Source organism: Miscanthus floridulus, chromosome 6, assembly GCF_019320115.1.
Source record: "Miscanthus floridulus cultivar M001 chromosome 6, ASM1932011v1, whole genome shotgun sequence".
In the NCBI taxonomy this organism is placed as follows: domain Eukaryota; kingdom Viridiplantae; phylum Streptophyta; class Magnoliopsida; order Poales; family Poaceae; genus Miscanthus; species Miscanthus floridulus.
In genome coordinates this window covers 22,365,405-22,389,666 of record NC_089585.1, presented here as the reverse complement: position 1 = coordinate 22,389,666, position 24,262 = coordinate 22,365,405, and the positions used below count along the sequence as shown (strand labels likewise).

General features: G+C 49.0%; 1 protein-coding gene and 1 pseudogene across 1 annotated transcript; both read left to right on the top strand.

Annotated features, from left to right (window-relative positions):
* Window positions 1-5,824: 5,824 nt before the first annotated feature.
* On the top strand, window positions 5,825-7,284 carry LOC136461858 (ethylene-responsive transcription factor 4-like). The gene has a single exon (XM_066461187.1). It carries the CDS (start codon window positions 5,958-5,960, stop codon window positions 6,978-6,980), a length of 1,023 nt encoding a protein of 340 aa, XP_066317284.1. The 5' UTR covers window positions 5,825-5,957; the 3' UTR covers window positions 6,981-7,284.
* A 10,885-nt stretch (window positions 7,285-18,169) lies between these two features.
* On the top strand, window positions 18,170-24,250 carry LOC136461856 (signal peptidase complex subunit 3-like; annotated as a pseudogene).
* Window positions 24,251-24,262: the final 12 nt, after the last annotated feature.

Genomic DNA, 24,262 nt, shown 5'->3' with positions numbered 1-24,262 from the left:
AAGTCGCGCAGGGACTCCCTGAGGATTGACGAAGCTTCTCTAGGTAATACTTGGTGCTGGGCTGCTCGCACGTGGCCATGTAATTATCAATGAAGACTTTCTTTAGGTCATTCCAAGATCAGATGGAGTTCTCCCACAGGCTAAGGAGCCAGTTGTTTATAGACTGGTTAAGCATGATGGGGAGATAGTTCACCATGATGTCTTCATCTCTGTCCGAGGCTCTCATGGCGATCTCGTATAGAGTTAGCCACTGAGCGAGGTTGGCCTTTTCATCATAGGTGTTAACACCAATAACCTTGAAACCCACAGGCCACCAGATGACTTAGAGCCTTTTCGTGAAGGGGCGAAGTCTTGATGTGCCGTCAGGGAGTGATGCTTGACGGGCAGCAAATCCCTCAGGTTTGACGTTGAATTACCGGCGACGCTCCATCTCTGCTTTGTAGCATGCGGACCTGCTGTTTTTGATGCGGCCGTGGATATCTACACCGACATTGATGTGGTCACGAAGGTAGCGAGGTAGGGGTTGATTGACCTCCTGGTAGTGGTTGCCACCTTGACCTCCCTAGGGGCGTGGAGGGCAGCTGTTGTGTCGTGAATGAGCTTCATAGTTGCCTCTAGATCCTCTATAGAGGTAGGGACCTCTAGCCTGAGGTTGGGGGCCCTCGGCACCATGATACTAGCCTCCTCTGTCATGGCAAGAGCAGCGGCTATGAGCTAACGCGGTGGAACAAGATGGGGCGTCGTTTTGGAACTCATTGACTTGGACTTGTGAGGCTATGATATGTGCTTGGACCTTCTCGACCTCTAGAGTGTGAGAGAGTTTGTCAAGCTCGTTGAAAGCGATGGCTAGATTGGCGCTTGGAGTCTGGTAGACTGGCTGGTCGCCCACCATATCAAATGCCTCCTCTAGATTATGTTGATGGCAGGGCGGGTCATGACCATCCTCGTTGGCCCTATGGGCTGCTTCTACATCTCGGCGATGTCGACGATTGGCGTTCTTCATTAGATGAGCTTCACGCTCTTCAGCGGTTTCACCATCCTTGGTGACACTATCGTGGCTGACGTGGAAAATCATACCCCCGAACCCTGAAGGGAAAGTAGGGCAGCTTGATACGGTCTTGGTTGAGCCCTTGGAATAACAGTCGGGGCTCTCGTTTAGAACATTGTGGAGAGATTCAGTTGGAGGAGGGGAATCATTCAAGAGCTGGCGAATAGCCACCATGTTGACCACGGGCGCGGGCTGATCAGAGTCAGTCGAGTCAATCATGTAGAGGTCGGTGACGTCGTTACGCTCGACGTGATCGACAAAAAGGTGGTGGATGGCGTTATGGTACGCAAATCCTGCATCCTCCAGCCCGAAGGGATAGGGCTTCGTCGGATTCTCCATCAGGGCCTTGTAGTCTGCCAAGCGTAGGCCGGTGGTGGGAAGTGGTCGGCGCCGCGCCGTGCACCCCTTTAGAGTGGCCATGATCACCAGATCGGAATCTGACCGTCTCGAACGGTGTGGCCAAGTGGGTCGCTCGGTTGGAGCGGCTTGGTGATCTTAGAGTGCAGGAAAATTGTCGCTCGCTCTAGATTGATCTAAAACTGAATCCACGAGGAGCTGACATTCCGCTAAGTGGTCTATGACCAGATCGATGGATGCGATCAGATCATCATTGTTGATAGATCTCCTAACCCAGCGGCGGGGCGTCGGGATCGGAGATGTTGCAGGTGTTGGCGCGATCGGCGCAAGGTGATCCTGCACCGCTTCCACGATCTCCCCATTGCCGTCGGGGCCGATGACCCAGGTCATGGATCCGACCGTGAAGATCTAGCCTGGCTTGAGAAGGGCCATGGAGCTCGGAAAGGTGACCATCTGGTTCGCCATGAATTCGGCACGCATTCCCCCTACTTGGCGCGCCACTGTCAAAGAGATATGGCCGACAGTTTACCGAGGGGTATGCCCATGGTAGTAGATGAATCGGTGGAGGTGCGCGTGAGGGAACAGGACGGTGACACAGAACGCAAGAGACAACGATTAGGCAGGTTCAGGCCGCCGACTTGGCGTAATACCCTACGTCATGTGTCTTTCGGTGGGTTGTATTGCGTATGATCAAATGAAAACGAGGGGGTCCCTACCCGCATTATATAGCCCGGAGGGTAAGGGTACAGATCGATTGTTTCTATCATGATCGATTTACAAGATAGAAAGTTACAGATATTACGAGATATAGCATATCCGAACTGGTTTCGTAGATCTCCGAGGATCATCACACAGTCTTACGAGGCATGCCTACCTGCGCCGCACTTTGCACGACGTCATTTTGTAAGCTGGGCCTCCACTAGTGGTGCGGTCCATGCACAGTCTTATCGGCTGGACATTCCCTAACAGCTCGACCCATGTACAGCCCTGTGGCTATCGGAGTCATACCCCCACAGATACTGGTATGCAATTTCTTAAACACACCGGTTATAATTATAGGGTACAAATACAACGTCACCGAATATTTTTGAGGCTCCAGGATTGTGAAAATGGTATGCAGCCAAGAGAATGATGCCAAAGATATTTTGATACGATGCCACTTGCCACTAGTTATCTCTGACGCTGGGCCTAAAAACAAAATTATTAGTACACCAGAGATTTCTGACCTTGAATCGGTCCCTCCTTGTATCCTTGGCAGAGATGGGCCCAGTGTGACTGTACCCGTACTCCGGTACAGGCAGGCAGGCCCAAATACACACAGGGTTCTTTTCCTCAATTGTGGGCTTATTATGGCCACACAAAGCAGACGCCGAAGATTCACATCATCACATGGATCGCCGCCCCACAAAGGCCTTGCACGGCCCGCTTTGCTAAACAAGAACTCTGAAAAAACAGCATGTGCAGAGAAAAGAAAACCCCCGTGTTCTTCCCTAGTTTCTATGAGCAGAAGAAGAGGAGAGGCCTAGGGCTACTCGTAATCAGCTGCTTTCACCTTCCACGAAGGAGGCAGAGCAAGCATCATCACCAGTCCATGAGTGAGTTCACCATCCTCATGTCGGTATCACAAAGACTTTACTTACAGATTAACTAACGGTAATCACCGCCTGCGCGAGGCCACGAGGTTATCCACCCCCCTCCGCGCACCGCCCCATACGCCGTACCTTCGTTACTGTATTTTACAGCGACCCCTTTTTTTACGCGTGCCCAGTGGCAGCACGCCGCCGTGGCCCGCACTGGGGGCTGCGACTTTGCGCGGGAACCAGCTACCGCTTCCCGCCCAGCACGAGCAGTCTACACGACTGGACGACAAAAAAGGATCTAACTCAGCACACTAGTGGTGCTTCGAGTTGGCGACTCTACTCGTACTTAAACAAATTCTGCAGTAGTGGCATGCCACGGGCGTCCAAGTGCGGCGCAGCTGCGCCGGTGTAACGTGGCAGGCATGCCACGGGCGTGCGCGCATACGTGTAGCTCGCCGGCGGCGTCGCTCGTGCCACGCCCATACCTTTTCGACGCACGCACAACCGCCGTCCACCGCCGCTACAGTTCGTTCGTAGGGGAAAAGAAATGATTTCTGGAAAATATCTGAACCTTAAATAAATATCGCACGAGCCGCTCACGTGCATCCCAGTCAGGGCCCCAGCAGCACGGGCCACGGCGGCACGCCTCGAGAGTGCGGAAAGGAGGGGACTTCGAATAGTCAATTTGGGCGCACCAACCGACAACGACTCCGCCGCGGGCCCCACAGGAGTCTACTGTTATTTCCCGCGCAGCGCCTCGTGTGTCGCGTGACCCGCCGAGCGCGCGCTGCGGCCTGCTGCGGGGTGCGGGTTGGAGCACGGTCTGCGTGGCGGGCGGCCGGCAGGGGACGGACGGGGGACGCGTCCGCACGGGCACGCATCTCGGCGTGCCAGCCGCGCCGCGCAAGGGTCCGTCCAATGCCGGCCGGCGGCCCCCAGCCATGCATTGCGCGTCCAGGCTGTTTCCACGTCGCGTTGCCAAAAGTCCGTCACCCTTTCCCTTTCTGCCCCCGCGAGCTCCATCTTCCCAAGTGCGGTACGAGCAGAGTGCACTGGTGCAGACATGGCGCCCTGGATTCCAAAAGCTCGTATCGTACCGGGAGGAGATGAACTTCAAAAACTGATGTTAACATTTAGGACCGTATTTTCTTTGTGACCAGCAGGTTTTTTTTCCCTAGATAGATGCTCCTATTTATCTTTCCATAAATCCATGATAATGCAGTAATGCTAGGGACGACATAAAAAAAACAGAGAAAGCGTCAAATGCCGAGATACCAGCACAAACTTGTACACGTGTCACATTCGGCACCAAAAAAAACCCAACGGCACCAAATCCCCGAGGCCTTTCGTTTGGCTTCGCTTTTTGGAATGGAAAACAAAATATTCCATTCTGTTTTATCGCTCCTTTTAGTAGCTTGGCCCTCAAGGATGCGTGAAAACTACCCCAGCACGGTCACGTCCACCTCTATCTATATCTAGAGCAGGACAGCTGGACAGGTTAAGCACACCTTTAGCTGGGCTGATGAAATGGAGCCATGCTATTTATCCCCAACTGGAGGGAGTAGTATAATATAATCGCCATTTATTTACCCCCGTAAAATTGGGGCCCCCTAAATGTGGTAATTACTGTATTTACAAACTGATGGTTTTGGTAAATGCTGAGCGGGTCACGCGGGAGGTGTGGGATCTCATTCTCAGCCAGAGGATGGCAAACCTAATCCCCTCCCCTCGACCAACGGAGGGAACGCATCGCCGGTTCCGAAAGTGGTGTGATGCTCGGTCCACGTGGGCCCGATAGTCCGTGGGTCCCAACTGTCAATGAAAGAAGAGGATATGCGTGCGTGGCGTGTAGGCGAAGGTTTCTCATTTCCATTGCCGTCCTCTCGTCGCCCATTCACATCCCATAAACCCCACCAAAACCACACTAGCCACACCATTAGGCTTCTATCCCTATCTCGATGATAGGTGGGGACAAAAAAAACAAAGGCCCACATGTCAGGTAAAGCCCGAGCAAGTTTGGCACGGAATAGTCCTTTACTAGGAAAACCAGCACGTTCCATACTGACTGCGGGGCCAACTGTACCCTGGGTCCACAAGTCACTGTGTGCGTAACAAACAGCATCGGCGCGCATTGCGGCCGTCCTTTTCTCGCCTTTCCGTTAGGCAGATAATCTTCAATGACGCAGGGGTCCAGGAGTGACTTGGGCCCGTTTGGCAGTGTATGGAGCTGGATCCAGACGCGTGACGCGAGGTCTCGCGTGGTGCGGCGGGCACTACGTCGTGGATGAGCAAAGGGGATTAATATCGGCGGAGGAGGCATGGCCAACCCCTTTCGCTCCTCTCGCCGCTTTGGGTTGGGGTTTAAGCGAGTGTGAGGGAGGCCGGAGGCGACGACGACGGGCGCCGGCGTCGGAGAAGAAGCAGCAGCCAACACTCGTATATGTCTTCTTGCCCCTTTTCCGATCTGGTGGTGGTCGTAGCGCTCATCGTCGCCGTCGTCGCCGTCCTCCTCCGCGCCCTCGCCTGCTCTAGCCGATCTATGCGCAAGGGGCTCAACGGCTGGAACAAATCCTCGTCGATGCTCAGGTCCGTGCCCCCTTCTTTGCCCCCCTTTTTCTCACCCGCAAAAGATTCATGTTTTCACCGATCTGGGAGGTTTTGACCGGGTTTTATGGCCCGGTTCGTCCAGATCTGGGGAGTTCTTGGCTGGTACTTCCATGGGGTTTTGACAAAAAATCTGCTCTTGTGATGGTAGGGACGGGTTCGGGGTGAAGTATTCCGGATTCCTCCACATAAGGCCGTGCGGCTTCTGTCGAGGAGACTGACGGATTCGACCGATTTGCGCTCGGCTCCGTCAAATTTTTGCTCCCAGAGAAAGTTTCTTGTTTTTCTTTAGAAGTTTTCCCCCTTAGTTTTGGCAATTTTGGCGACAAGTTTTGGAGTCCTCTCCGGCGGCAGAAGAGATAGAAGAGATGGCTCCCCTGAGCCACCACCAGGCTCTCATCAAGAAGGCCCTGGCGAAGAAGGCCAACAGCACCAAGAGGATGTCCGGGTTTGGCCTTAAACCCTCCGCTGCCCTCCTGAAGTCCCGGCCGCAGCAGCAGCAGCCGGCGCCGGTCCAGCCAAGGCGCCGCGTCCGGGTCCTCTTCGAGGACCCCGACGCCACGGACTCGGACTCCGACGACGAGGAGGCCGGCGCCCCTACGGCCCCTGCAGCAAAGACCAAGCGCTTCTCTTTTGAGGCGTTCATCGGCAAGGCTCCAGCCAAGCCGGTCCTTCCGGCGGCCACTGTCGCCGCGTGCACCAGCGGCGGGGCGCCGGAGAGCTACCGCGGCGTGAGGCTCCGCAAATGGGGCAAGTGGGCTGCGGAGATCCGCAACCCGTTCACCGGCAAGAGGCAGTGGCTTGGCACCTTCGACACCGCCGGTGCGGCCTCCGCGGCCTACCTCTCCGCCTCCCGGAGCTTCGCGGACGAGAAGCGCCGCCGCCGCGGGCAGCCTGTGCCCGCCGCTACCTCACCAGCTACTTCGGCAAGCGCCACCCCGACGGCGTCCTCTTCGTCGTCCACCTCGACCGCTCCATTCGCGCACCCGTCGCCGTCGTCCGTGCTTGAATCCTCCACCAAGGCAGCAGCGCCAAACCGGCAGTCTCCAGAGCTGGTCGCGACACCAACACCGGTCGTCCTGCCGCTGCCGTCTACTGAATCCGCGCAGTTGCCGGACGACCCGGAGTTCTACCAGGACCTTCTGCGCGGCCTGCAGCTGCCCGACATCGACCCGATGGACTTCCGCGCCGGGCTGGACGCCCTGGACGTCTCCGACGCGGCCTTCTGCCTGGACGACGAACAGGACCTCCTGCTTGGGGACTTCGGGGATGAGGAGCTGGAGATTGACCTCGACCTCGACGACATCAACGACGTCTTCCCGGAGATGCCTGGCTGCGACCTCGGCCGCGGCATGGACGACTTCCTGCAAACCGTTGATTTCTGCGTGTGAACTTAATATGTGTTAGGCTTGGTTTGATAAATGGGGCCTCTGAGTTGTGCTTGGAAGGGGGGGTTATCTTGGGTTTTTTCCCCGGGCAATTGAATCTGCTCGTGCCCAGGAGATTTCTTCTTCTCGAACAGCACATTAGCGACCGGAGAGAGGTAATTTTGGTAGTAGGTTACATTACTATAAGTTATAGTGGCTGTGTTCTGTTTCCTTGTGTTATTTGGTAATGCTTGTCAAGACATTACAGTGGTCAAGTCGTTGAGCTGTTACTATTAAGCTATGAAAGAAAAATGAGTAAGTTTCGTCATGGCTGTGCGCATCGCCTCATTTATGTCGTTCCGAGCTTGTGATATACTGATGATAGTGCGATTCCAGAATGGAGGTCTTGCAGCTGAGTGATGTGTTTGACTAATGCCGGTTGGATACTTATGCCGTGATCGTGGTGATAATCAAAGATTCCTTTTTGGGCAGGTCGTGGAACAGTAAACAACAAATTGATAGTCTATAATCTATAGTACTATGCGACTAGATCCGATGTGCCATTGGACTGGTTCTGTTCCTGTTCGTTGTTAGGACTTGTAGTTTCTGTGCGGGAAATCGTTTGTGCACGGGCGTGGGTGTAATTGTGTCAACACACTTATCTGATAGTATGTAACTAATTAAATCCGCTGCATCGTTGGACTTTGCTGGCACTAGTATCTGATTGTGACCGGACAGTGGACACCAAGGCCGCCAGGCAGCAGCACCTGCATTCTGCAGCGAGTCCAGACTACCCCGGCGCGGCGAGGGCTGCGTGACTCGGTGTGGGCTCAGCCGGCCTCAGCGCCACCCATGCCGCGTGCTTGTCGCTTCCGGGGTGTCCTTTCGTTTCGGCCACCGCTGGAGGACCCCGGTGGGCAGGGCAGCCGGCAGCCTGTTGTGTTGCGCTCACGAGTCCCCGCGCTACGCTCAAGATGAAGACCAGCCGGCCACGGCCATTAACCCCACACGACGAGACAGACGAGCGAGCTGAGTAGGCGCGGATACGCACCACCCCCACCCTCCGTCCCTCCGGCTCCGGCTCCGGCTCCGGTTCCGGCCTGCTCCGCTCTCTCTCCACCCAGGACGTATCCGCCCACTCGGCGCGCTTTTGCCGCGCTCTCGTCCTACGGGGGCATGCCATCATCCTTGGCGCGGCGCGCGGGCACGGGGACCGGACCTTTGCCGCTTGCCGGTGCGTGTGTGGCGCGCGCGCGGCGCAGGTGCCTCTCCCGCGCGCACTGGAGATAAGCTTCCCGATGAGGCCGCATCCTGTGGCTCGGTTCGACCCCGGGCCGGGACCCCGCGCAGCCGCCTGCCTTGGCCGCAAGTTGGGGACGGAAAAGGGAGGAGGTGCGTCGTCGATGCCGCCTGCCGTGCCGCGGTGGCGTGGCGCTTTCCGATCGGATCCCATGCATCCCTTCCCCGGCGTGGCACGGCACGACGGGTGAAGTGGCTATCCTATTCTAGGACCAGCCGTGGTACACGCACGGCGGCACGCTGTTGTACGCCACGACGCGGACGTTTAGGCAGGCTTTTGTTTTTTTTTCGGTCGAGCCTGCCGCCGCCGGCCGTGCCTACCACCCCTACCGTTTCTGTTCGGGGCTTTCCGCAAAGCGCTCGCTCACCACCGAATAACGATGCTGCTACGACGACGCTTTGCACACTGCATATTTGCATGCACTACTGGCCTGACTCCTGATTCATGGCGTCCGTGTCTAGGACTGCACGGCTGAGTGCTGACTGGGCTGGAGCCGGGGCCACGCGAGGACGCGAAGGGACAGCTGGTGGGAGTGAACTCGCTGGGAAAGTGAATGCGGCTGCGCGGTTGCGGGTGGGGTGGGTGACGGAGGGGCGGCGAGGTCGGGGCCGTCTATCAATCCGAGCCCTTGGAGCACGCGGTGAGCGTGGCGTCATTGACACGAGTTGTGTGGGTTCTGCTGGTTTGTGCTTTCTTGCAGCGATGTGGCTGCTGTTGCACACACACGAGCCAGCGCTTAGTTAGCATGTGTTTTGTTGGGAGACTAGGATGGATATCACAAAACGTTCATGTTTTCTGGGTTGGGATGGTTCCATTTTGCTTATTGGTTTTAGGGATATGGCCTTCCTATTTTCTTTGTTTGCTTAGAGGAATGGAGAAAAGATGACATATCTTTTGGTGTTGCTAGTAAACTATTTATGGCCCCGTTCGCTGGTTTGAAACTTAGCTGAAACTGGCTGAAAAACACTGTTCCGGCTGAATTGTTGTGAGAGAAAAACACTGTTCCGGCTGAAAAAAGAAGCCGAACAAGCCGAATATGGGGTAAGCCGAACAGGGCCATGTGAGCCCGATATTCCATCATGGTCGCACATGTCATCTACTATGCTTGTCTCCTCCTAGTCCCACCCTCTTCCCTTTGCCCTCGTCTGCTGCCCACCCTGGCACGTATATCTGTTGTCCCAACCGCTGACCTCGCTCGGAGCGGCCACCCTCACTAGCTATGGATGCTTCTAAGCTAGCCACCACCCTTCACTTGCCCTACCCATTGCCTCCGCCACCCTCGCACAATCGCTATTGCCCTCACTTGCCTCCGCGCCGTTATGAAGGCCCCGTTCGCTGGTCTAAAACTTGGCTGAAACTGGCTGAAAAACACTGTTCTGGCTGAATTGTTGTGAGAGAAAAATACTGTTCCGGCTAAAAAACAAGCCGAATATGGGGTAAGCCGAACAAGGCCGAAATCAAACAAAACCAAAAAAAGATGTGTTGTTGGAGGAGTCATTATTGCGGTCACCGAGTTCACTCGCATCGTCGTTAGGGCATGTACAGCGCGTCTTTTATCCCTGTCTCCATTTTGCTGATTTTGCAAAAAGAACCCTCCTTTGGCTTGGAGACGGCCGCGTCGTCGCCTCGCGAGACGACGCTGAGGGCTCGTGCTCCGAGGCCCAGTCGCCGGCTGTAGCGGCACTGTACGAGTCGTCTTCTCAACTCGACGACGCACACGGATCCAGCATGGGCGCACGTTGAATCTTGTATTGGCGCGCGCAGGAGGATGTTGCCCGCCGTGACCGTCGCTAGCCTCGCGGTTGAGCTCCTCTGCGCCGCCGGCTGTACTGCACGACGACCTCCGCCGCGAGCCGCACCACAGGCTGTGCGCGACCTTCGCCCCAGCCTCCACGAGACGCGCGGGTCAGCTCCGCCCCAGTCGCCGTGAGCCACACGGGCGAGCTCCACGCCGGCCGCCGTGAGCCGCGCCAGCGAGGTCTGTCCCGACCGCTACGAGCCGTGCAGGCGAGGTCTACCCTGGCGCTGCGAGCGTGCAGACAAGCAAGCTTCCTCCATGGTAAGTCTTTCATGCGTTCTTGTTCAGATCCAGCATGATTCAGAAAATTGTGAAAACAATTAACCATTTTGTGAATCATAATTTCATAACCTCCTCTTATTTGTTTGTGAGCATGCAGCTCTGGTTAGAAAACAGTGGCCACTGTTGATTTCTCTGATTAAATTGGGTGGGCAAACGAGTTGTTTGAACACTTGATTCAGACAGTGCTTGTTTTAGGTGGTTGCTGCTAGTGCTAGTGCATCAGCCATCTCTGAGAGAGATGGGAGCACTACAGGATCTGAGAGACTCTTTTTTTTCTCTATTGATCATCCTGAGTATTTTCAGATTGCATGAGAAGTGATGCATTGGTCACTCAATTTGTGTTCAACTATCTGTAATTTGTTGTGATGCAAATAATTACCTGTCTACCACATTGATTTTCAGGAAGAGGCTTTTGTTATAAGTCTGTTGCTGAATTTCAGACCTATAACTCTTTCAGTTACACTGAAGTTTCATAATTTTCAGTTAAGCGTGAATCTCATCCCTATGTGTTATATGCATGGCTGAGCAAGTTGAAACCATGGTATGAACTCATATCCGCTATTATGAATCTCATCCCTATGTGTTATAGTGCGCATTTGGTGTGCTGTAATCACGCTTTGATATTGTTCGCCGACCAGCAAGGTTATGGAAGCAGGTGAAAGCTCTAGTTTGGTTTTGGTTAATTGATGAAACCCTAAGTGCTAACCTAGTTTATCAAAGTGATTATGAGATATGTAGCACTACTCCAAGTGATAAAGCAATGACGAAGATCATGACAATGGTGATAGCATGGTGATGATCAAATGCTTGAACTTGGAAAAGAAGAAAGAGAAAAACAAAAGGCTCAAGGCAAAGGTATAAAATGTAGGAGCCATTTTGTTTTAGTGATCAAGACACTTAGTGAGTGTGATCACATTTAGGATAGATAGCCGTACTATTAAGAGGAGTGAAACTCGTATCGGAATGCGGTTATCAAAGTGCCACTAGATGCTCTAACTCATTGCATATGCATTTAGGATCTAGTGGAGTGCTAACACCCTTGAAAATATTTGTGAAAAAAGGCTAACACATGTGCGCAAGGTGTTTGCAGGGTTGAGATGGGTTTGGGTCCCTCTCTCCCTCCCGCCGAGCTTGCGAGGCGGGATTCGGCGCTTTCGGGAAAATGAAATGTCTATTTTCTATTGCGCCGGATGCAAAATTCTTGGTGGTTGGCACACTTGAGAAAGGGTGAAGAAGTTAGAGTTGAAATGAAGTTGGTCGAAATGATGCTGGCGTCGGTCTACTGACCGGACGCTGGGTCACTCAGCGACCGGACGCTGAAAGGCTGCGTCCGGTCGAGCTGGCAGAGAGGTCGCCAGTTTCGGTGTTACACCGGACGCTGGACCTGAGATGCACCGGACGCTGGTTTCTGCGTCCGGTCAAGCTGTCAGACAGCACAGTCGCTAGGGTTGAGCACCGGACGCTGGTCTGCGTCCGGTCGAAAAAACATGCCTCGGGGAGCTTACTGGAAACGACCGGACGCTGGGGCTTCAGCGTCCGGTCAGTTTTGACCGGAGCGTCCGGTCAACTTCGTAGCCGTTGAAATCTGACGAACAGCGTTTAAAGCTGGTGACGCGTGGCGTCCATCGAGCGACCGGACGCTGAGGGCCAGCGTCCGGTCGGTATGATCGGAGCGTCCGGTCAGAGCGCGTTTTTGCCAATGAAGGGGTATAACGGCTCTATTTGATGGGGGCTCTATTTATAGCCCCATGGCCGGCTCAAAGGATAACTCTTGCACATTTTCATTGACATAGCATCCTTGTGAGCTTAGCCAAAGCCCTCCCACTCATCTCCATCATTGATCCATCATCATTGTGAGATTGGGAGAGAATCCAAGTGCATTGCTTGAGTGATTGCATCTAGAGGCACTTGGTATTCGTGTTGCGCTGCGGATTTCGCTTGTTTCTCTTGGTGGTTGCCACCACCTAGATGGTTGGAGCAGCGGTGGAGGATCGGCACGAGTTGGTGATTGTTCGTGGCCGTCTCCGGTGATTGTAAGGGGAGTTGTACCTTCCCCGGCGGAGTGCCGAAAGGTAACTCTAGTAAATTGCTCGTGTCATTGAGTTACCTCACTTGTGGGTCGGTTCTTGTGGTGTCCAATCGTGTGGATGAGGTTTGTGAAACACCTCTTAGCCGCCGAACCACCAAGTGTTGGTCGACACAACGGGGACGTAGCGTGTTGGCAAGCACGTGAACCTCGGGAGAAAATCGATTGTCTCACTTCTTTGGCATTCTCCCGGTGATTGGCTATATATTCATCTTGTGATTGGTTCATCCCCTACACGTCGGTATAATCACTCTACCCACTCAATTACATTCTTACAAACTAGTTGATACAAGCTCTTTAGTGTAATTAGAATTGAGAGCTTGCTTTATTATTTACATTCATCTAGTTGAGCTCTTTAGAGTAGCAAGGTTGAGAGCTCTTAGTGAGTAATTACATAGCAAGTTTGTGTGCCTAAGTATTCATTGCAACTAGAATTGTTGGATAGGTGGCTTGCAACCCTTGTAGAGCTAGAGCAAGTTTGCATTACGCTATTTGTCATACTAATCAAATTGCTCTAGTTGATTTGTAGATTTTTAAATAGGCTATTCACCCCCCCTCTAGCCATATTAGGACCTTTCAGCAGGGGGACGTTATCAACATAATGCAAGCTTGTGTTATCCTTCACAATATGATAGTGGAAGATGAGAAGGATTTAATTAGAGAAGTCTTGGATTTGAATGAGAATCCAAGTGCGACGATAGTGCTCCCACCTGAAGTGCGTACAAGTGACAACCCTAATCCTACCTTCGCAGAGGTACTTCGTAGAAATTCCACTATCAAAGTTCGGCCAACATATAGGAAACTCAAAAAGGATCTAATCGAGCACATATGGCAACGCTATGGAAACAAAGAAAATTAGATAAAAGACGTTGCATCTATATGAAATATAATTATTATATTGATGGTTTTTAAAAATATTGTAATCATGTTGCTCTTATTTATCATTGATACATTTTCTATCAAATAGCCACATAATGGTATACAAAAATTTATTTATAGTTGATCCTAACTACATACAAAGCATTAAACAGTTTAGAGACCGATCCTTATCTGTGGGTTGTATAACCTATCTTTATACCTGTCTGTATGATAGATTCGAGACGTTTAGAGACGAACACCTGTTGTACACGCCCTTATCATGCGCACATACAACGAGATATGGCAACTTCAAAAGAGGACATGCATGTTCGCACGTTTTCAGGGGATAGGGTCCCCTCCATTTGAGGGTATATTCCTGATATATTTTCTTGACCTAGCTTTACCAGAAACCGTACTCAGTTACTCATGTGGAAATGGGATGGACCTAGCCATCCCTCGTTGGTACCTAAACCAAACACATATTTGGGTTTGTCAAGCATAGCTCCCGCTCTTGCTTCAACAACATATTCAATGGAGAGACCATAAAAAAACACCTCAAAAGGAGCCATTTTTTATTAGTAAGGGGAGCCGTAGCTTTAATTTGTAGCTCCTTCGGAGGAGCACCTTAAGGAGGAGCCGTCCCCAAACAGGCACGTGCAACTATAGACGTATCACTGCAAATAGCGCCTCTGTTCATGAATGGTCTATGTGCTCAAGCACTAGGGCCTCGTTTAGATTATGAAAAATTTTCAACCCGATGAATAGTAACACTTTCGTCTTATTTGACAAATATTGTTCAATCGTGGACTAACTAGGCTCAAAAGATTCATCTCGTGATTTCAAACTAAACTGTACAATTAGTTATTTTTTTACCTATATTTAATACTCCATGCAAGCGGCTAAAAATTGATGTGATGGAGAGAGAGTGAAAAAACTTGAAATTTAGATGGCATCTAAACAAGGCCTAGTTGTGCGTGCGCGTACCATTGGCCAGAGGTTAGGGCCAAGTTATTCCTTACTCGCTCAACTAGAAAGGAGAAAGCAAACCCAGACGAGTATTATACAAACAAGAGTCAAAGTCTAACAAACAATAAACATAAAAAATAACCCAAGGGGAAAAAGTGTCGTTGGAGACATGAATGGTATTTTGCTCCCGGCTACAATTCAAAGACCCCACGTAATATTTGATTTTCTGCGGAGCTCACGAGTTTGTCGCTTCTCCTTTTCCATATCTCTCACGTAATTACGATGACTAATTATGGAAGCCCCCTTATGTGCCATTGATTTCGATATCTTTGCCGGTGATCTTCGCGAGCGGCGTCTATTACGGTTACGGAGCACCCAGGTCCCAGGGGCATCGCAGCAGTACTATAGTCCAGTGCTGCTCTAAAACTCGAAGCTTAGAAGAAGGCTGAAAAGGATCCGGAGGAAATTGCAGTTGAAATTTGGGATTTCGGACACCAGTCTAGATTTTGAGTTGAAGAATATCGGACCTGTCCTTTCGAATGTTCGTGGATGGAGTTGAACATTGAACCTGAGTTGAAAACGTGTGTTTTTTAGTCAGAGGAAAGTGAGGCTGGCTGTGAGCTGCGACTTCGTCTCAAACAATCGGAATATTATTTTTTTCTCACAACTGAAACAATATTTTTTCTCTTATAATAAATTAGCCAGAATAATATTTCGACTTATTTTTTCAACGAGGTGAACGGGGCCATTATGCGACGACTCCGACAATGACCTGGCCACTGGCCAGTTTGCATTGTGCAAACCACAGTCCGAATTCGTCATATCGGTTGAAAACGACATGGCAGGCTTCTCTGAACGTTCGGATACGGAATCCAGCCAGCAGCACGTTTCCAGCTCTGATGAATCAGGAGGGACGAATCCTCGTGAATATCTACCAGGCGAATTTATCTCCCGTATCGCCATCTTGTTTGTACACACATACGGGAGTACGCTCCGTGGCCGTCGCTTTGCTCGGTCGGCGCCTCACACCACTGGAGCCTGAAATGAATGGATGGATGGCCGAAAAACAGTTGGCGGCGGCGGCGGGTCGCGTGTTTGACGAGTAATTGCCGGCTGCCGGTCCGTTGAATCCTCCGCCCCAGCCCCTATTTGCCGATGGCGATCCGAGGCCCCAGCGTCGCAGGCCCAGGAACGCGCGCGATGCACTCGCACCCGCACCCGCACCGCGCCGCGCCGAACGGGCGATCGACATGCTTTGCTTCCTATATCACTGCTCGGTCCCGCCGAGCACAACAGAACCGGCCGGCAGCGTGACACGCGGCACAGCGACAGCGAGGACTGAGCAAAAGGAGGCAGTAGCAGTACGTTCCTGCACGTCACAGCTCACAACAACAGGCTCTGATGAACGGGCGCGGAACCTTGAATCCGATTTGAAGGGATCCAATGCGATGACTCGTGTCCCCGGCAAGTAGACAGTCCCCATCGCCGGTGACATCCCAGTCACGTATCGAACCGTACAAAATTTCCACACAAAGTCGTGGCGTCTTCGATCTTCCAAGCTCTTTTCCACCTGTTCGGAGGTTTTTTCGGACGAGTTGTGAGGTGTGATGGACGACGGATCTTGGGCCGGCAAAGTCGACTCTAAACTATTGCCAATTTCAAAGCGGTTTTGAGGGGTAAACTATGGAGTAGTTACTACTACTAGCTGATAGTACATACTATATGACGAAGACAGGAAGGTATCGAAATCACAAGCGTGCGCTATGCTACAAATGAGGAAAGGATCAAGGAGAGAAGCTCCAAAGGCGTGGATCCAGGTACATCGCCTCAAGTCCAGCTCGTGCGAGCCGGGACAAAGATGTTTTTCTTCGACGACAGGCGACAGCGTCTGACTCGGCAGCTGGCGGACATGGTGAACTCCGCCCGGTTTCTCAGCGTTTTCCCGGGGAGGCCGCTACCTGCAGCGCCGGGCTCAGTGCCGGTCGCTCTCGCCCACGCAACCACGTGGGCAGCTGAGCGGATCGACTGAGCAGAGCAGCGTGAGCACTGACCACCTCGCTCGCTGTCGCTGAGACGCTGACGCTGTGACCCCGACCCCGGGGTCAAAAGACCGGAGGCCCGCCCGTGGCCAGCCAAGTTGGACGATGATGGGTGGGAGGACGGGACGACGAGAGGCGGCCTGCCTGCAGCCTGCATTATTGGCGTTATTTTACGGCATGTGCGTTGTGCTTGTGGAGTTGTGGTGTGGAATCAATCATTCATGGCTGTCTGGTTCCGTCATGAATCTCCTCCGTCTTTGACCCGCTGTGCCTGTCAGGTGTAGTAGGTGGTTGCTTTGCTTTCACTCCTGTGATAAGCTTCTGAAAAGATCAGCACTAACGCTGCCACGCTGCACTATCGGTGATATTTCTCGATGTTTATCCCCTCTTTTTTGCAGCTTTGGGAGGGAGGGAGATATTAATGAGGAGGATGGATCGATCTTCTTCCTTCTTGGAGTTTTTTTTTTTTTTGAGGGGGATGGATTCCGATTTGACAAAAGAGTACGTTTGCCGGATTTAGGGCATCGAGACGGTCTCCAGCGAGAAACCATGGATATCTAAATTTAAAATATATAGTAAAAGATTTAAAATCAGCCTTCAACATAGTATCTATATAGGAGACCTATTTTAGGTTGTCTGAGAGACATAATTTAAATATGGGCATCCTCTCTCCTAAAAATCCATTTGCAGAAAGGATTCTCTTTTGAGTCTTGTTGTTGAAAAAGATACCGAATAGGTATTGAACCTTTTACCTATAACGTTATAAAAAAATGAATAAGTCTTATATTTTAGATGTCGTTGTCGGAGATAGAGAAGAGATTCTGTTGTGCTACTGAAGATGTTGAGGCCCGTCTGCCATGGTCCGTCCCGTATGGACTCGGAAAGAAAAAAGATGTGCATCAGATGGCCGGCATATGGCCTAGCCCTAGGCCATAGTGCGATAGGGAAATTTCCCGTTGGAGCACGGCGCAATGTTCTCGACACCAGGGCGACTTTTTTAGCTTGATTTCCACGAATGCGTTGACATTTGATAGGGTACATGTAAACAAGGAGACAGGAGATGCAGAATTCTATCGGAGAGCTGACTTTTTAATATGGCACTGTACTATAAGACAGTACTTCAGTTTTCATGTCGCATCACATCACAAGGACCACTCGCAAGTCACCGAGACCACTCCCGTTCCCAGGCCCCCAACATCTTGGGAATGCCATCGCAGAAGACCATTTCAGAAGATCGGGAAGGGAAATCAACGTATCAACTCCTATTCGCCTCATGCAGTCATGCTACAAAACTGGCCCCTCATCGTTCAATTTCATTCTTTGTTTTTACTATTTACTACTCCATCCGTTCCAAATTATAAGTTACTTTGACTTTTTTTTGTTATCAATTTTTGCTATATATTTAGATATAATAGTATGTTTTGATGCATAGCAAAATGAATGTATTAAAAAAATCAAAGCGACTTATAATTTAGAACGGATGTCAGGTCGGATCTTCACATAAGAAAATTTAAGGGATGTCAGGTTGGATCTTCACAGCTCAGGAACTGCAGATTCAGAATTCGCCATTCGCTGATTAAGATGAGGAGCTTGGTGTACAAACAATTTTGCACGAAATCAACGAATTTTGCGTTTTATATGAAGAGTTGGCCGTACTCCAGTAGGAGCTTACACGGGTAATGCGTACTCCGTGCTTTACAACGGCAGTTGTAGAACCGCTGTACATCACAACCCTTGGCCAGCCATCGATTTCCAATCGAACGGTTGCCAGAGCTCACACACTGATACGTGTGGCGTCATCACGCCATAAACAGCCCCAGATAAAAATTCGAGGAAAAACATTAATAAACATAATAATAGTTTGGAAAAGGTGGGTCGAAAGCGATGCACAGTTGGACGCAGCGCCTGTTGGCCGCGGCGACAACGGCCGGCGTCCTCCTGGGCTCCTGGCCGCTGCTTGCTCGGCCGCCTCCGCGCTCGTCGCCTTCCACGCCCCCGCCGTCCAAGCCCAAGCCCATGTATCGATCTCATCCTCTCCTCGCTTGTTTAACAGTTCCGAACTTGGTGCGGGTTTTGCGACTCAAACCCTTTCGGCGAAGGGTTTCGAGGGTGTTTCGGGCGATTAGTGTGGTAAACTGCTTAGCACTCATGGATTCTAGGATATTCGTTGGAACTATCGACTTATTTATATGCTACTATAGCCTGGATTCTGCAATTGTTAGCTAGATCAAGTATCTAGAGTTCTAGACACTGATTTCAGTAGACAACTTTTGCGAGCGAATATGATTCTGACAGTTGCAGAAATTGTAAAGCTATTCTCGCAGTATCATTTACACCAATGTAGCTATGCTCACACACGAATCTCCTTTTTTTGGGTCGCAATTCTGCATTGACGACATAGAGAAACATGGTTCAATCAACATGCTTGCTTATTGTGTTATCAGTGTTCTTATGTAACTTATCTTTTAGGTTACAAAGATCAACCGGTTCCACAAACAGATCAATGGCAATGACAAGGTTTGTGCCTGGTGCAGATGTAATTCCAACCACATTTCTCATCTAGGAAGATTATGATCGAAGCATGATTCTTTCATTAATTAACGGGTTAGGTTTACAGATATCCAATCTACTGGTTAAGAGCGATCTCATATGATAAAATAGCATACAAGCATGTTCTATGTTGTTGGAATCTATTTGTTGTTTGCCAAATTGTTCCATACTTATGCTGCAAGGTTTATCCCTCTTCTCATTGTGCAGAAATCTTGTTTAAGAGAATTAGCTTGATTATATTTCAGTTTTATGGGATAAGTTGCACACTACAAGCTTAAGCCAAGCAATTCCCTTCAATTTTCCACACTGATAATTAATGGGCTTTTCGAGTTCAACAAACTTAAGCAAAGCTTACTTTTTCCTTTTCATGTAAACCTGTATTAAACTTTCTACTACAAAGACTACATGATGCCTTTTCTTACTGAATGTGAGCCATTTTTTAGTTGCTCCAGTAACCTATTGAACAAATTTGTCAAGTACTAACTCCATGAATTCTACTGCATATCCTATAAAACAATAACTTTTCAAAACCATCATTTTTTCTCCAAGAAATCAACAATTCATATCTCAAATGGAGTCGTCCATACCATTACAGGGATATATTTCCCTTACACATGCTGCAATCAGATGCATCTCATACAGATTTCATTCCACTACGAATGACAAACCTGTATATTTGTCTTTCAGGTGACATTTACTTTCAATGTATCTGCAAATTTGGAGTCATTATTCACTTGGAACACAAAACAGGTGATACTTTCGTTGTGGTGCAGCATGGAGTAGCAAGCTATCTCGTGAATGTTTTATAAGCTCAAAATTGAGCACTTTGGCTGCGGGTCCACTAAAAAATTATGTGTGTGTGTCACCAATGAAAATTGCTTGTGTGCATATGATATATTTAGAACGATTTTAACAGTGAATAAAATAGATGCATGTCAAATCCAAATGCTGTTCAAGTGGCAAGATTGTTTATATGCGTGAGTTACTACTTGTGCTGCTACATCAGTGCTACCAATTTCTCATGTAATATCTGTATTACACGGCAGACTATATTCATAATTTTTTTTTCCAATTACATTAAGATACTGTGAAACTCAGCATCAGTAGATCAAAGTGCTGGTATGATGGAGGGAGCATCATATAAGAAACATCTTGTTGTGGTCTTCCCATACTGTTGTATGCCATATAAGCCCCTTTTATCTTTTCAATTCAGCATCAAATAATGATTTATAAAATGTATTGGTGATATCTTTAATATCAAAATTGCTGTGTCCAATCATGCATAATAGAATGTGCCCATGTAAGTGAACAGATGAGGTATATTTGAGGCAGTTAATAAAACATATTTACTGAACTTTATGTTGCAATGCTCATTCAGAAACACTGCCAAGCCACATATTCATTGCGACAATCACTACATGCTGCCACGAGTCGTGATTATTGCCTTACTGAAACCAACTGGTACGATTGTTGCTTAGATGGTCGCTGGTGAACTACTGAATGTCAACATTGACAATATTTATAATGGGTAATTCCATTGTTGTACTATCCTCTACAGACAGACGATAATTGAATTGTTTTCTTGATACAGGTCTTTGTCTTTCTGACAGCTGAGTATGAAAATGCGAAAAATTCACTGAACCAGGTAAGCTGCTGTTCATGACTTACCATTGTCAACAAGCATCCTGTCTGTATAAGTGTATTTTAGAACAGAGAACTGATCGGAATCAATGATTGCTTGAATCTTGAAATCTTCCTTAGTCACCTTAGGATAAATCAATAACTTGTACGTGGGCGTCCATCTTCGTTTGTAGTAAAAAAGTAGTAGCATCTAAGCGTCACTAAATTGTATCACTTAATTAACTAATGTACGGGTCTTTCTTAGATGCTACTGGCATTTTTGTGAACATATGTTCTTGCTATCCAAGTCGGATAAAGTTCATTCAGTAAATCTCCTTGCCATGAATGACTAGCGACAGTAATGTCTATATGCATGGTACCTCATGGCCACAGGACATGAAAAGCTCTAGTTATTGCTTGTCTTGATATGGTGGTGGGTGATTTGTGGGTGGATGATAACATAGACTTTAGCTGTGCGACTATCTGGATGTCAGGATGTGGTCCTGGACTGAGGCTGTGGCTTGGGGTGCCAGCAATGGCACACTGCGACCTGGAGGCAGGAACAACATGAGGGAGAAGATAGATTGCACACAATCACCCGGATCCAGCAAACTTCCTAACAACCAATAGTTTATTTATCTAAACTGAAACTAACTCAATCTCCTCATGACCAACTAATCCTAACTCTGAACGACCTGCCCTTGCTCTGAACTTCTCTCACGAGCCGAACACCAGAATTGCTCAGAGTCTGTCCTGCTTATGTGCTTCAGCAACTTCCCTGTGCTGCTTCCTGGTCTGGGTCTAGGTCCAGGTCCAGCACAGGTTTGCGATCCTTCTTCTTGTTGCACCTTTCATATTTGCATCCCCACATAACAGTCTGGACACTAGTTCCATCTTTGGTCTATACTTTAGGAGGATCTCTTTAGCCCTGTCACTAATGTTTTCATTTTTGTGGAGATTGCCCTGTTCTTGGCTATATTTTTTTTTAATCAAGGATCTCCCCATTTCCATTATGAAATAACAGAAATACACCATTCTTAGAACGTCAGGAAAGAAACGGAAGGCGAAAAGTGACACCCGTCCGACAGATCAACAAACGGAAATACCCGCCTTATTTCTAGATTTCCATGTAGCCCAAAATATTGCTGCAATGCCAATGGTAAAGAGCTTCTCCTCCTTTAGTAACCATTTGTTGATCCAAGACCAATATTAGGTCATATTGGTTGGAATGTCAGACACACCAATGACTTTAGCCACCACAGCCCAAACAATTTTTAGAGATGATAAAAGTGAAGAACAGATGATCCATAGTTTCATTCAATTCACAGAAACAACATTTAGGATCTCCAGACCACTGTCTTCTAATCAAATTATCTTTAGTAAGCACAACATTATTTTTCATCAACCACAGAAAAATTTTGATTTTTGCAGGGATTTTGCCTTTCCATATCAACTTATGATTAGTGCCAGAATCATTGGACAACATAGCATCGTACACCGATTTAACCGTGAACATCTTATTTTTGTTAACTTTCACACTACCTCATCTTCATTGTCTACAAACTCAAAATCTATAGCTTGCGATTGGATATGCTGCCAAGTAGACTAAAGGTCCCAAGGTAGTCATCTTCTAAAGCTTAACTGGAACACCATTTCTCTCACCTGTGCTACAGAGATATCTTGTTGTTCACAAAGACAGAACAAAAGAGGGAACTTATGTAGCAACGTGGTTTCAGTCACCCAAGGATCTCTCCAGAATAAAGTGTTCTTGTCATTTCTAGTAAAAAATCTTTCTTCCTTCTAGATAATTAGGTTTGACTTTAAGGAGATCTGTCCAAACAGGTGAGTCATCATGCTTCTTTGTAATTAAGCTTATGGATTGGCCTTAATATATTTGACTTTTATGATACTTCAAGGAGATCTGTTCTTTTTTGAGCTCAACCTGGCCCTCATGGCCTTTCATTGTAAACGCGACAAGATCGCGACTTACCAGATTATTTACAAACTCCGGGAGGGGGTCGTACCACACATAGGATTGACCTGGGTCCCAACTTAAAGCTACTTTGGCTATCTCGTGCGGAGACGAGTTGCAAGAGCGAGGAATGTTTACAATCTTATTACAATGAAAATTATCAGCTAAGAGTTCCCGGATGCTATGAAACAGACCGCCACCAGCTGCCAAGTCTCTAACCTGGGACGTGATCGCTTCCCAGAGTTGGCTGCAGTCCGTCTCCAGTTCGATCCGGGAGATGCCAGCCCGCCGATTCCAGCGCAAATAGACAGGATACAGTTTCTGCCGACAACGCATCCAGGGTTGGGCTGAAGTTTGCTGCGCCAGCCGGCTCACCCAAGTGGTTCCGGATAATGAAGCCACAAGCCCCCGCTTTGTCCTCCTTCCTGAAGCTTCCATCGAAGTTGATTTTCAGAAAGTCACAATGTGGCGGTGTCCAGGTCCTATGGTGTTGAGGTGACTGAGCTGTCAGACACACGTCCTCCTTGATCTCTCTGAACATGGAATTCACCGCACACACTACCTCCAGACAAGAAGGAATCTGATCCCCGGCGTTGGCCTTGTTTCTAGCATCCCACCATTTCCACAACAAAATGCAGATACGCAGGCATTGATCAGTTTTCAACCCAAGAATACTCTGAACAAATTACTTTGATGTCTGCACATTCAGCAGTGATCTTCGAACTCCTTCCAGCAGCAGTTCCTGCCAGCAGTGCCGAACTTGTTTACATTTCAAGAAGCAATGGCCTCCATCTTCATCTAGTCGCAGGCAAACAGGACACCTCGTATCAAGATCAATGTAGCGCCTCTTGATATTCATTTTCATAGCCAAGCTATTGTGTGCGACTCGCCATACAAACTGCTTGATTTTTGAAGGACAAGATAGCCTCCAGATTTTCGGCCATATTTCATCATGTGGATAATTAGCATCACGGGATGAAGACTCTCCTTGCTGTACCTGTCTTCCCTGCTCCTCCAAGTTTTCGAGCACATGGTATGCCGATTAAGGAGATCTGTTCTTGGTTATATGCCAGACAGTTACACACTAATATGAGCATGTGGCTGAACTCTTGTGATAGTGGCACATGCATCTAGTTTGCAGTGACTCTTTTGCTAAACAGTAAAACTTTCCATTGAATTATTTTGGCAAGTCATTTCTAAAGTTATAGTTTTTTTAGGTCATTCTGAGGCTACTTAGTTGAATATTAGATGAAGTCCTCTGGTTTGTATCAAGTGGCTGGTTGATCGATGCTTCAAATTATTCTGTTTCGCAGGTTTCGTTGTGGGACCATATTATACCTGAAAAGGAACTTGCAAAGCTGCAACTAGAGGTGAAGAGCAAGTATCCCCTGATAGACCAGGTAAAGTTTTTTTTTCGTCTTGCTTTTCATTGGCTAATTGCATATGCCGATATGCGCCCTGAGCTGAGTTTTTCTTGACAATACTTCAGGGTAGTAGTCTGCGCGGGAAGACGGTTCAGTTTGTTCTGCACTGGCATGTTATGCCCAATGCTGGCGCCATGATCAGAGATCGGATGCCGCTTTCGGAGTTCAGACTGCCTGACACCTATACCTCTTGAAAGAAAAGCTTATTGATCTGGGAAGAATCCTCTAATTAACCCTTTTCTAATCCGGCATCCACAATTGGTCGCCATACGAACGCAGGTCTGATTCATAGTAAGCGCTGACAGTAGCATATGAAATATTTTGGATATTCGATCAAGCGCTGAAGCATTGAACATCAGAGGACAGATTGGAGTTATAGATGACGATTATTTTTATTCACCCATGCTCGAT

Bases quoted from the DNA above. Each gene is read 5' to 3' on its own strand.
- LOC136461858 (XM_066461187.1), top strand. From the start codon at position 5,958: ATGGCTCCCCTGAGCCACCACCAGGCTCTCATCAAGAAGGCCCTGGCG.